This window comes from Bos grunniens, chromosome 16 (assembly GCF_055505025.1).
Source record: "Bos grunniens cultivar Pamir isolate PY7600 chromosome 16, Bosgru_T2T1.0, whole genome shotgun sequence".
Lineage (NCBI taxonomy): Eukaryota > Metazoa > Chordata > Mammalia > Artiodactyla > Bovidae > Bos > Bos grunniens.
The window spans coordinates 8,700,622-8,715,289 of NC_141180.1; the positions used below are offsets into that span (position 1 = coordinate 8,700,622).

A 14,668-nucleotide genomic window follows, 5' to 3' on the forward strand; every position below is an offset into this window, starting at 1 on the left:
AAATAAAGTCACAGAGACATCACTGTGTATATAAAAATACAGAAGAACCTACAAAATACTCAAATTAATATGCAAAGTTGCCAACTTTGCTGCAAAATCAGTAAACAATTTTAGTACATGTGTTACCAAAGCAAGCATCAAAGTCAGTAGATAAAATAGTTTATACCAGCAATAAACAATTAAAAACAATTTAAATCCTACTGACAATACACGCACTGAAAACATCAGATATCTAGGAATAAGTTTAACAACAGCATTTTAAGAAATGTGTAAGACACTGACGCTGAAAACCACTAGATACTAAGAGAAATTTAAGGAAGACCCAAACATATGACTGGTTGATGGTCATAAATTAGAAAACACAATTTTAAGATTTTCATTCTCTCCAAATTGGTTTTTGTATTCAGTATCATCCCATTCAAAACCCCTACAAGATTTTGGTTTGGGGTGTTTTTTTGAGGGGGGGTGGAGATTAACAAGTTAACTCTCAAATTTTAGTGCATGTACAAAGAAAGTAGAATTGACAGGGCAGTCTTGAAGAGAAAAAACAGAGGCAGTAACTGATTAATAATTACTATTATGCTATCACAATTAACAGTGTAGTACTGCACTGGCACCCACTCCAGTACTCTTGCCTGGAGAATCCCATGGACGGAGGAGCCTGGTGGGCTGCAGTCCATGGGGTCGCTAAGAGTCGGGCACGACTGAGCGACTTGACTTTCACTTTTCTCTTTCATGCATTGGAGAAAGAAATGGCAACCCATTCCAGTGTTCTTGCCTGGAGAATCCCAGGGACAGAGGAGCCTAGTGGGCTGCCGTCTATGGTGTCGCACAGAGTCAGACACCGTTGTCTGACTGTACTATTCTTACAGTACTGCTGTAAGAATAGACAAATAAGCCAGTGGAACATCACAGAGTCTAAAAATAAACTCTGGACAGTTACTTGATTTATGACCACAGCTCAGTGCCATGGTGGAGGTAACAGCTTGATGGCAGCCAGTTCATTAGAACAGGAGGAGTGGAAGTGGAGACCCTTTCCCTCTCATTCTCACCACTGCTGTCTGGGAACACTTTCAAAAATCAAAATCAGATCGTGTCACACACATAATGGAAACCCGGGGTGGCTTCTTTTTGTCTGTGTGACAACATGTAAACTCCTTGGCAAGACCCTGTGTCACTATCTTGCTCCTGCTCTCAACCTTCCTCCCTTCCCCAGGGCTGACTTTCTGCTTTGGATGTAATGAATACCTTGCTAGTCCCTGACAGCTCACCCCTCTGCTCCTGATTGCTCCTCTTACAAGACTCTCCTCCTTACTCCTCACCAGACTAACCCCGATCATCTCCTCCAGGAAGACTTCCAGCTTCTCTCAACAGGCTACATGCTCCTCAACAGCAAGAAACAACACCCTGAGCTGACCCTTCTCACATCCTCTGCTGGCGTTTGTCATCCATGGTCCCCACTAGACTGGGAGCAGACTGAAGAGCTGTATCCCTGTCCCCTACCACCTCAGTCAGTAAGTTTTCTTTAAAGAAAGATCACCCTCAACAGGGGCTTCCCCGATAGCTCAGCTGGTAAAGAATCTGCCTGCAATGGCAGGAGACCCTGGTTCAATTCCTGGGTTGGGAAGATCCCCTGGAGAAGGGACAGGCTACCCACTCAGTATTCCTGGGTTATCAGATCTACTGTTGTGGTATCACAATGCTTGTGTTCAAATAACCTTTACTGGGCTTCCCTGGCGGCTCAGACAGTAAAGAATCCGCCTGTAGTACAGCAGACCCAAGTTTGATCCCTGGGTTGGGAAGATCTCCTAGAGGAGGGCATGGCAACCCACTCCAGTATTCTTGCCTGGAAAATCTCCATGGATGGAAGAGCCTGGTGGGATACAGTCCATGGGGTCACAAAGAGTCAGACACAACCGGGTGACTAAGCGCAGGACAGGACCCTAAACAAGATTCGAAGAAATGTTGGTAGAGAATTAAAAGTAGAACTGGGGTTGGCCAAAAAAGAGACTGGGGGGCGGGGGGGAAGAAAGGACAATGTGTGAGCAGAGGTGAGTCAGGCACATCTGTCGAGTCTGTTTTGCTCCAATGTACAATGCTCTCAGAGCATCACTAAGTTTTTATGCTATTTAAAGCTCTGGAATCACAGTTTCATAGTAAATCACCACTTCCAGGAAGCCATCCAGGATTAACTTGTTCCCTTTAAAATGTTCCCCCTAGCCACTGCCCTGGTCCCCCATGCATGCCCCAAGGGGTGAGGATGATTCAGTTGTCTGTGTAGGATAAAACACCTATAGCCTGCCCTTCTGTTTGGAGCCTCTGCTTGATCAACAGCCACGGAACCTCCATAATCCTTGACATACTGTGAACACAAGTCAGGAAGAAGACTGATCTTTTTAATTAAAATAAGAGGAAACATTCTATGCTGACTTGCCCTCACAGGTGAGAGGGGAGAAACGGCAATATTCCAGCATGACAACAGTAGTAACTGATATCGTCACTGAAGTCAGACCCCAGCCACTGGCCACTGCTGGCAAGTCCCCATCATCAGAAGAGAAACACACCCCACAACAGCACTTCCTGCCACAAACAAAACACTTAGATGAAACTACAAGGTGTCTGGTTTTGTCTTCCTTTTGCCAAAATAAATGGATGGTAGAAATGGGGGGTTACTCAGCACAAACACAAAAGATAGAAATGCCAAGGAAAAGTGTATGAAATATGAGGGTACTATCATACAATTTCGGGTTTGTTTGTTGTATTAATAGACACAATTTTGTTGTTGCTATTGTTTAGTCGCTAAGTCGTGTCCGATTCTTTTGCAATCCCACAGATTGTGGCCCACCAGGCTCCTCTGTCCATGGGATTTTTCAGGCAAGAATAATGGAGTGAGTTGCCATTTCCTCCTCCAGGGATCTTCCTGACCCAGGCAGCAAAACCACATCTCCTGTGTCTCCTGCTTTGAGAAGGCAGATTCTTTACCACTTGAGCCACCTGGGAAGCCCATTAGACATAATAGCTTGAGTTAAATATTTTCAGTTTTTATCCAGGAGACACCATAGGCTGCTGAGATGGGCTGGTCTGCATGCCAGTGTCTCAGCTCTTCCACACTCTCCATGTTCCAGGGATCCACAGGAGGAGGAAAGCCCAGGAGCAGGCCTGCATTGATCAGGCCTAAATAACCAATGCTATCAATAATGGAGTTTTTTAATAGCTATTTTGTTGTTGTTGTGAAATACATAAATTATACTACATCCATACAATGGAATATTATTCAGAAATAAAAAGAAATAAGCTATCTGAAGTCCCCAAAATACATGGAGGAAACTTAAGGCCTTATTTCTAAGTGAAAGAAGCCCATCTGAAAAGGCTACATATTACATGATCCCAAGATTATGACACTGTGGAAAAGGTAAAACGATAGAGACAGTAGAAAGCAGTTGCCAATAGTTAGAGAGAAGGATGGGATGAACAGGTGGAGCACAGAGATGTTTAGGGCAGTGAAACTGTTGTATGATACACAATGGTGGACACATGTCATTATCCATCTGTTAAAACCCAGAAAATGTACACTGCAAAGAGTGACCCCTAATGGAAACTCTGGACTTCAGCTGATAACGATGCATCGTATTGGCCATAATGGGGCTTCCCCAATGGCAGATAAAGAATCTGCATGCAATGCAGGAGACACAGGAAGTGCAGCTTTGATCCTTGGGTCGGGAAGATCCCCTGGAGTAGGAAGTGGCAACCTATTCCAGTATTCTTGCCTGGAGAATCCCATGGACAGAGGAGCCTGGTGGGCTACAATCCATAAGGTCGCAGAGTCAGACACAACAATGTGACTGAGCACATTGGCCATAACCAGTGTACTACACGCATGCGAGGTGTTAATAACAGGGCATCTGCCGGTGGTGAAGGTAGTCTTTCTACTTCTATAAACCTAAACTCCTCTGAAAAATAGTCTATTAATAAAAAAATAATTGCTATGGTAAACCACAGGGAAATACATAAACAAATTATAGTACATCCACATAGTGTATTGCTGAAAGTCTAGGATAGAAAACTCTCAGTCATTTCATGACATTCAGCCAACAGCTTCCTCTGAGGTTTCAGCTGGATAAGAGGTGTCACCTATATGGGAACTGAACCAGTGTCCATCCACCTAAATAGAAACCACAGGTAAGGCCTGAAAACTACAAATCAACAGGATGATCCGTGTACATAGATCCAATTTGATTTCAGCTTCAGTGATAAGGAAATCACAGAAAAGCTAGGAATAGTGATCCTAAAAGAACCTTGGCCCATCCGCCAAGGAGAGAGAAGGAGGACAGGCAACCAGCCCTTTAGAGTTACTTCCGACCCCACGCTCACCGTCCAGCCCTATGCATGTGCACTAGTGATCTCAGTTTAGGGTCACCCAGGCTGACCACTCGGACCTCTCACCCCTTGGAGGTGGGGTGGAGGGCAGGCAGAAGGGGCCAAGTTGGGAATGATTCACAGAAGGACTTGAGAATAGCACACACTGCTTGGCTCATTCTGTCTCCAGATCTCTGATGAGGCAGCATGACTTGCAGGGAAAAGCACAGGCCTAGGAGTTATGAGACCAGGGTCCAGTTTTACTCTCTGGACAACCTGGCCCTTTCCCCTCATCTGCAAAGCAGGGATAATCTTCCCTAGAGCCACAGAAGGTTCAAGTTGAAATGGACCCATCTTACAGGTGAGGTAAGCGAAGTCCAAGGAGATGAAATGACTTCTATAAGTTTGCACAGCTGGAAGCCGACAAGTCAACTTCCCCTCAGTTAAGTGCAGTTTCTTTACCACCACAGAGCTGAAACAAAGACCCTCTGCACAACAAAGAATATGGTCAATAATATAAAAACTTTGTACGAGGACAGACAGTTACTAGATTTAGCACAGTGAACATTTTATAATGTTTGCAAATGTCAAACTACTATGGACTACACCTGAAACTAACATAATATGGCAGGTCACCTATATTTCAATAATAAAAAAGGCGATCTGTGTGAAAGCGTTTTGGAAAGGTAGATGCTCTAGATGAAGGGGAGTCGCTATCAGTGCCGTTATCTTTCCATCAGCATGCCTCGGTCCTCCTCTGCTCTGGGTGAACATCATCCATGTGCTTTCGGCAAGTGTCAGCTGTGACCGGCCCTAGCTGGTGGTGCTTCTGTCTGAGGTTGCAGGGCCAGGGACAGAAGGAAGCTCTTGGCCCCAGGCCTCAGGGCACCAGAATTGTAACCCGGGTGGGAGCACAATTGGCTCCATCGGCTGTTTGCACTTCTGCGCTCCACTGGCAGTAAAATTAGGATTCCTTATGTTTTGTGAATAATAATTCTATCTTTAACCCATGACACATACCAGGGCAATAATCCACTAAGTCAAGGGTCCCCAACCATGGACGAGGTAGCAGTCAGTGGCCAATGAGGAACATGGCCACATAGCAGGAGGTGAACAGCGGCAGGCCAGCCAGCGAAGCTTCACCTGTATTTACAACCACTCCCCGTCACTCGCATTACCCGCTGAGCCCCAGCTCCTGTCTGATCAGCAGTGGCGTTAGATTCTTGTAGAAGCGTGAACCCTCCTGTGACCTGTCCACGAGAGGGATCTAGACTGCTCACTCCTTATAAGGACCATCCCCAAACCAGCCCCCCTGCCCTGCAACACTGGTCCATGGAAAGAGTGTCTTCCAGGAAACCAGTCCCTGGTGCTCGAAAGGTCGGGGTCCACTGCACTACGTGCTTGAAGGAGACCCACTGGGCTTTCGCTCTAGCACACCCATTCCGAGCTTCCACTTACTCCGTTTCCAGACCTCCTGTCCTCTCACCAGTTTAACTAATGCGCAAACATTTTCCCAAACGGCCTCCAAAACAGATGATTACCAACAGACTGGAGAATGACGCAAACATAGGCCATCTACATAAGTGAACCAAGCTGGAGCAGAATGCTTGTGTGGCTTAAACCATGAGGTGGGCTCCATCCAAACACGGCTGAATTCACAACTGCTGGCTTTTTAACCTAATTTCTTGACCCAAGGTTTGGGAAGGCCCAATCCTTTCACTTTAAGAGCCCTCTCCCCAGTACCCACATCTATACCCTAACCCCTACACACACAGATGGCAAAGCCCCCACTGCCCATGTGCTGCTTCCCTGGTGGTCTCCACTGCAACACAATTCCATCGGCATAATTAAGAGGACACGAGAGAGAGGTCTGCTCCATTACTGTTTATGAGAAATGAATCAATAATTCCCTATTTCTCCCCACTCTCTAGTCTTAGATGAGCAACCCCACAGCAGAGCCTGGGGAAGAAGACAACGTATAGTGAATTACTCAGAACTCTTCTAGTGAAGCCATTTCCCCCACCTAACCCAGGTTCCAGCTGAGCTATTCCAAATCCTGAAAGATGACGCTGTGAAAGTGCTGCACTCAATATGCCAGCAAATTTGGAAAACTCAGCAGTGGCCACAGGACTGGAAAAGGTCAGTTTTCATTCCAATCCCAAAGAAAGGCAGTGCCAAAGAATGCTCAAACTACCGCACAATTGCACTCATCTCACACGCTAGTAAAGTAATGCTCAAAATTCTCCAAGCCAGGCTTCACCAATACGTGAACCATCAACTTCCAGATGTTCAAGTTGGTTTTAGAAAAGGCAGAGGAACCAGAGATCAAATTGCCAACATCCGCTGGATCATCGAAAACGTAAGAGAGTTCCAGAAAAACATCTATTTCTGTTTTATTGACTATGCCAAAGTCTTTGACTGTGTGGATCACAATAAACTGTGGAAAATTCTTAAAGAGAACGGAATACCAGACCACCTGATCTGCCTCTTGAGAAACCTGTATGCAGGTCAGGAAGCAACAGTTAGAACTGGACATGGAACAAAAGACTGGTTCCAAATAGGAAAAGGAGTACGTCAAGGCTGTATATTGTCACCCTGCTTATTTAACTTACATGCAGAGTACATCATGAGAAACGCTGGGCTGGAGGAAGCACAAGCTGTAATCAAGATTGCTGCGAGAAATATCAATAACCTCAGATATGCAGATGATACCACCCTTATGGCAGAAAGTGAAGAGGAACTAAAAAGCCTCTTGATGAAAGTGAAAGAGGAGAGTGAAAAAGTTGGCTTAAAGCTCAACATTCAGAAAACAAAGATCATGGCATCTGGTCCCATCACTTCATGGGAAATAATTGGGGGAACAGTGGAAACAGTGGCTGACTTTATTTTGGGGGGCTCCAAAATCATGGCAGATGGTGACTGCACCCATAAAATTAAAACACCCTTACTCCTTGGAAGGAAAGTTATGACCAACCTAGATAGCATATTCAAAAGCAGAGACATTACTTTGCCAACAAAGGTCCGTCTAGTCAAGGCTATGGTTTTTCCAATGGTCATGGATGGATGTGAGAGTTGGACTGTGAAGAAAGCTGAGCACCGAAGAATTGATGCTTTTGAACTGGGGTGTTAGAGAAGACTCTTGAGAGTCCCTTGGACTGCAAGGAGATCCAATCAGTCCATTCTAAAGGAGATCAGTCCTGGGTGTTCATTGGAAGGACTGATGCTGAAACTTAAACTCCAATACTTTGGCCACCTCATCCTGATGCTGGGAGGGATTGGGGGCAGGAGGAGAAGGGGACAACGGAGGATGAGATGGCTGGATGGCATCACCAACTTGATGGACATGAGTTTGAGTGAACTCCAGGAGTTGGTGATGGACAGGGAGGCCTGGCATGCTGAGATTCGTGGGGTCCCAAAGAGTCGGACATGAACTCAGCGACTGAACTAAACTGAACTGAACCCAGGTTCAACAGGTGGGGTGCCCTTCATGGCCTCTCCAACCCGAGCACCAGCAGCCCTTCGTGCCCACTGATTTAATGGTGCCTTTTAACACAAAGGCCTGTGCCTGGAAAATGGTGCTGTCCCTTGGTGAGCATCTTAAACTGCCCGTCTCATCACCAACCCACCTGCCTCAGGGAAACTGCAGCTTCCCATCTCTTGGTACCCAATACCCAGCCTCCCCATCACAACAACCAAGCCAAGGGTGAACCACACACATCAGGAACTTCTCGGTCAGTTCTGACTCAATAATATCCTTCTGTGTCCCTATTTTACCAAAACTGTCACGGAACAGACCCAGGGAATATGACTCATTCAAGATGGTGCAGCAAATCATATGGTCACAGTAATAATGAGTCCCCTTGTGATTCTTCTCTGTTCTGTTTGTGAGTTAAGAAGGTTAAACCGTATGACAGTTCTACTGGGCTCTGACCTCCAGTAGGTCTACTTATCATGAAAAGAAAGGGATATTGCTCAGTTGTGTCCGACTCTTTGCGACCCCATGGACTGTAGTCCACCAGGCTCCTCCGTCCATAGAATTTTTCAGGCAAGAGTACTGGAGTGGGTTGCCATTTCCTTCTCCAGGGGATCTTCCCGACCCAGGGATCAAACCCAGGTCTCCCACATTGCAGGCAGACACTTTACTGTCTGAGTAACCTGCTAAATATCCTCTTCCCACCCTACCTTCCTCCAACTTCCACCAAAGATAGGAAGTCGGTGCTGAGTCTCTCATTTTTACAGTCAGTCTGGAGGTGAGACTAACACCAGGGATTCTGAACTCACCAGGTTTTGCAACTGACAGGGAACTCAAATCCACAGCCCAAATGCCATGCATTCAGGCAGTTGAGGGGGTATCATCCCCTAGCTGCAGCTAGGAAAACTGGAATCCAAAAGGCTAAATGACGTGCACAAGGTTCCCAGCTGTCCTTATAGGGGAGACTAAGAGGGCCAGCAGCCAAATCTTCAGTATTCTTGTGTTTCCCTGACTCTACCATAACTATTTATTACAGAAAGGTTTTATTTCAGGTGTGAGCCAAAGCTCTGAAAGGAGTTATCAAATATAAAGTCAAGTCTTTACAGAAGCAAATCATAACTATAACCTCTTAATGTTCATATTATTGTCCATGATCAAGACACAGTTGTAAGAACTTTAATGCTAAAACCCTTTGCCAACTATTAATAAACAGCTATAAAGAAATTATGGCTTCCCAGGTGGCTCATTGGTAAAGAATTCACCTGCCAGTGCAGGAGCCACAAGAGATATGGGTTCGATCCCTGGGTCAGGAAGATCCCCTGGAGTAGGAAATTGCAACCAGCTCCAGTATTCTTGCCTAGAAGATCCCATGAACCGAGAAGCCTAGAGGGCTATGGTCCATGGGGTCGCAAAGAGTCGGACAGGACTGAGGGACTGATTACAGGGAAATTATAATTTCCCTATCTACAACAGATTTCACGAATCTGGACACCAGAAACCATGTCAAGGGTACTCACAACTAATGGCAAAGGAATTCTAACCCAACATACACCGTGCATGGGAAGAAGCTCTATGCTCTGCTCACCTACAAGGTAATCCTGACACGTTTACATATGTGTTTACAGCTCTGCCAGTGTTTAGTAAGAGACTACAGAAGCCAAAAACTGTTCTATTTATCTGCAAAATTTCAATGCCATTGCTGTAAATAGCAAATGGTTTATTTTTAAAACTCAACCAGTATTTTTAAAGTTAAAACTCATTTCCCATATGTGCATAAGAAGCTCTTTTAGGCTGAAATAATCAGTTAAATCATCTAAGCCAAAATGATCATATTTTCCTCGCTAACTAACATAAAATTTGCTAGAAATGTACTCACAGAGAAAAATAGCACTCCCAACGTGTACTAAAATTCACATTTAAGAATCCCAACATTCACTTTAGGGATGATTTCACTCTTCTAAATGATCAGCCTCAACTCATTTAATCCCCCTACAAAATCCACACAAAGCATTATTTCTCAGGATTTTAAAGTGTATTAAAAGACACCACACAGATGAAAACAGGGACTGTTCTGAGTCTGGAGCATCTGAACACCAGTTCCCCTTCACTGGAGAGCAAACAGTAGGAAGTTGGATTCTCAGGCAGGGACTGGAATCCTCACCCATGGCTGGTACTGATGTGAAGGTGAAGGTATGCCACCACCAAGACGTCGGGTCACTGGCAGGCCCCGTTATCCTGGCAGGGAACTGGCTGTCCCTTCCCACTATGTCAAGGCTGAGTCCTACTAGCCCTTTAGCCCTGAGAGCATATCTTGCCTCGCTTCAGCCTCCCAACGACTTCCTGATGACCCATCCAGACAGCAGCACAGCCACACTGAGACCTCTGGGACCCTCCGCAATCTGAGGCAGTGAGGGCCACTGCTATCTGAGGCTGAAGACTGACTTACCAGGTGTACTGCCATAAAGTGTCAACTGAAGAGTAGGGAAAAAATATATCAATTCTCACAGAACACTCAAACTAGATAAGAATCTGACATTTTCCTTTGCCATGATGTGACACCATTGCTTTTTTTAATGGAGAAAATCACTTTAGCCGGCCGAGCGGCCCCTTCCTGCTGCAACATGTCCTAGCACCCATTCACTGACTCTTTAAGCATGTCCTGATTTTAGCCTGTTTCAGAGCATTTATCTTCTTTTAATTCCTCCCATAACAACCCAAAGCAGTGTAGTCCAGTAACACTCTCCTCTTGCCTGACTTAACCACAAGAGTCCGACGTAACCACAGCCTGACTACCTCAGCAAATTTAGGCAAGGGACAGCATGGACAATTGAATGCCATTGGTCACCTGCAAAAGTCATTTTAGAGAGGAATCAACTCATGGTTTCCCAACATTTACCAGAGAAAAAGGAAAAATAAAGGCAAGCAATCTTAGGGGAGAGTAGCATCTCTGATTTCAAGAGTTAATTAGTTTTGAAACAGCCAAAGGTCAGCAGCAGAAAACAGAAAAGTCCCCATGATGAGAATAATCAGTAGATAGGCATTCAGCGATTGCATACCAAGTGTAAGAGTCAGCAGTGCAGCGGCAATGCATGCCTGCTTCCGCAGCCCCACCTCCCAAACCAGCAGCTTGCACTCCACATGGAGTGAGAGAGAAGCCTCTGGTCTCCTCCACACCCATCCACTGACATGCAGGGTTCTCCACACGTCCAAAGGACAAGAGCAGCAGGCAGGGATACTGACCAAGCATCATGCTCCCTCTGTTTCAGACACCAATCGTACTAATTCCCACCCATTCAAATACTCTTCTGTTGAGCATCCACAATTAACTTAAAGACACGACAACAAGGTCTGAGATTTGAGGGATGTACCTGACTCTCTCTCCCCTCCAGGGGTGGTGGAATCTGATCAGCAAAACCAATCTTCCCTGGATCACCCATAAAGGCACTAACCTCATCCACGTTCTCAAAAGCGTTGATGACGTCATAGGGCAAACAGGACAGAAGGTCAATCACAAACCACGTCTTCAGGTAGTTCATGCGAATGAGTTTGGGGTCAGAAATCACCTCCCCAGCGGGTCCAACAAAAGTGGTGTGAAAATTCAGCACAATGTCCACCAAAAAAATGACATCCACGATGCTGTCCACAACCAGCCAGGCCACGTTGTTCTGCCTGGTTTTAAAGGAGACGTTGTAAGGAACCAGGATGGCTGTGTAGAAGGTTAGGATCAGGATGATCCAGTCCCACGTGGTCTTAAAAACGCAGTAGTGTAAGATGATGTGCGGGGGAGTCTTTGGTGCCTCTTGCTTGTACTGGGGAAGGATGTCTGAGCCCAGCTGCAGAACCTGTGAGGAAAAACACAGCCAAGAGAGAACTAAGTGAGGATTTCATTGTGAGCGTCAGACCAGCCAGCCTCTGTCATGGACAAACACTCATGACGTTCCAGACGGATCAGGAGGTACAAAAACAGGAACTGGAGGACTATGGGAGAATAGAGTGAGCGCTGTAATATAAACGATCATAATGAAACAATAAATACACTAAGTACCTCACATACAGTGATTACCTCACAATTCTAAATACAACCTTGTTTGATTAGCTAGCTATTATTCCATGTCACAAGAGAGAGACTGGGACACAAGAGAATTAAGCAACTTTACTCAACAAATATTGATTACTTTGTCACCAGAATTGTTCTAGACACTGGGCAAATAGCAGTGAAGGAAACAGCATGATTCTTGTTCTTGGAGAGGTCAGTCTAGTAGACAAATCAAGACAATATCAAATTGTAAGAAGAGATAAATAGAGTGGATATATGTTTACATATAACTGAATCACTTTGCTGTACAGAAGAAATTAACACAACATTGTAAATCAACTATACACCAATAAAAATTAATTTTAAAAAAAGAAAATGTGGACAACAATAGTACCTACCTCATGGGGTTGCTGCAATGATTAAATATGTTAATATATGCATAGAGCTTAAAATTGCTGCTGTTATTTTTGTTTAATTGCTAAGTTGTGTCTGACTCTTTTGCAACCCCATGGTCTGTAGCCCACCAGGCTCCTCTGTCCCTGGGATTCTCCAGGCAAGAATACTGAACTGAGTTGCCATTTCCTTCTCCAGGGGATATTCCTGACCCAGGGATCAAAAGCTCATCTCCTGCATTGCAGGTGGATTCTTTACCACTGAGCCAGTAGGGATACCCACAGAGCTTAAAATAGTGGCTAATAAAGAATAAGTGTTTTATAATAATGATGATAACAATAACTTCATCACAGGTTGCTGTCAGGTATAAATTAGACAACATATATAAAATACCTAGAAAATAAATCTGAGTACTTGTAAAAAAAATTTAAAGTATCATTAAATTTCTCTACTGACAAATTTTAATCAAATGATTGTGACTGTATTCCAATAAAACTATGTACAATGAAATTTTACTTTCAAAAAATTAGAGGCTGCGGGACACACAATGTTTTGATAGAATGTGACTTGAGGACCAGGACAAAGAGAGCGTTTGGACTAAAACCTGAAGGAAAGCAAGACACCAGTCATTCGAACTTTGAATGAAAAGTATCCAAGATAGAGAAGATAACTGGTGTAATGGCCTCAGGGTAGGACAAGTGAGATATTTTAAGGAAAGGAAGAAAGTCTGGTATGACTAACGCATACTAAACGAGAGGGAAAGGGATGCTAGCCAACTCGACGGGGAAGCAGAAACCAGACCACGCAGGCCCTAGAGGGCCACAGGGAGGTGTTGGATTTTATTCTCAGTATGTCTCAGTGTAACTGGAGGGTCCTGAGTAAGAAAGTAATAATCAGATGTGTGTTTATGAAAGAATAAATTGAGGCAGAGGATTAGAGGGAAGAAGAGAATCAGAGAATTTACTATTATAGTCTGGGGGAAAGATAGGGTGATGGAGAAAAGTAATCTAATTTTGGATATATTTTTGAAGTAAAACCAACTGGACTTGCTATTGGCTGGAAAGTAAAGAAAAGGGAGAAGGGGTACTCACTACTTTATTCCCAAAACACAGCACAGTGACTGGCCCACAGTGGGCAGTACAGGATGATTTTTAAGTGAATGACTGAGCTTCAAGGTCATACAGCTAGCAAAAGATGGGACCAGGATCCCAAATGAGATCCAGCTGGATTAAAAACATGTGCTGCTCCACAGCAAGATTATATTTCCCTAAATAACAGGCTTTTGAGGAATCAGATTCAGTAAACAATGAAGTATAGAGAAGCCTGGCTCCAAGAAAGTATTGAGCATGGTTCTCACCCTCAATAATCAAAGGCAAGAAGCTCTGCTTTTAGAAGCCAGGCCAAGTTGGAAGGGACCCACCATACACTTCCCCCAGCTGCTCCTCTGTGGCACTTACGTGGTTCTTAGAAACACCTAGGTGAAACTTCCCCTTGTGTCATGGGAACGTCTTTGTACCTCTAGAGGATAAAGATCCCTTGTGCTGTGCTGTGCTTAGTCACTCAGTCGTGTCTGACTGTGACCCCATGGACTGTAGCCCACCAGGCTCCTCTATCCATGGGGATTCTCCAGGTAAGAATACTGGAGTGGATTGCCATGTCCTCCTCCAGGGGATCTTCCCAACCTAGGGATCGAACCCAGGTCTTCCACATTGTAGGCAGATTCTTTACCATCTGAGCCACCAGGGAAGCCCTGGAATACTGGAGTGGGTAGCCTATCCCTTCTCCAGGGGATCTTCCCGACCCAGGAATCCCGACCTATTGCAGGTGGATTCTTTACAGAGCTGAGCTACCAGGGAAGCCCAAAAGATCCCTTAATGAATGTGAAATAATCTGAATATCTCTGGTCCCCCTCTGGTTGGCCCCAAGCCTTAAAGGTGAGAAAAAGAAAGCTATAAATTCACAGAGGGCCCAGTGTGTAGTTGGGGTATGAAAACTGTTTCTACCCGTCCCACCAATGCACAGAGCTCTTTGGGATTTTAACTTTCCTTTCCCATGGGAAGCAACTTACATAAGTGTGATTAAGGATACTCAGACCTGAGACCTCAGGTAGGAAAAGTGATTGGCCTGTTAGAATAAAACAAGTAAAAGCAAACTGAATGAGCCTTCTGCTTTCAGAAATATGGAGTAGACATACTTTTCCCTATTTCTCACTCTGATCAGCATGGTCAGTCACTCAGTCTTGTCCGACCCTTTGCAATCCTATCAGCTGTAGCCCACCAGGCTCCTCTGTCCATGGAATTCTCCAGGCAAGAATACTGGAGCAGGTTGCCATTTCCTACTCCAGAGGATCATCCTGACCCAGGGACCCAATCCACGTTCCCTGCATCTCCTGAATTGGGAGGCGGATTCTT

General features: G+C 44.9%; 1 protein-coding gene across 17 annotated transcripts in view; it reads right to left on the reverse strand.

Moving 5' to 3' along the window:
• Positions 1-14,668, reverse strand: part of KCNH1 (potassium voltage-gated channel subfamily H member 1) — a 436,030-nt gene that overhangs the window by 321,763 nt on the left and 99,599 nt on the right. For all 17 annotated transcript variants that reach the window (XM_086343235.1, XM_086343234.1, XM_086343244.1 and 14 more), the window contains exon 6: positions 11,278-11,670. In XM_086343235.1, the coding sequence (XP_086199361.1) occupies positions 11,278-11,670 (393 nt within the window). The remainder of the gene's footprint in view (positions 1-11,277; positions 11,671-14,668) is intronic.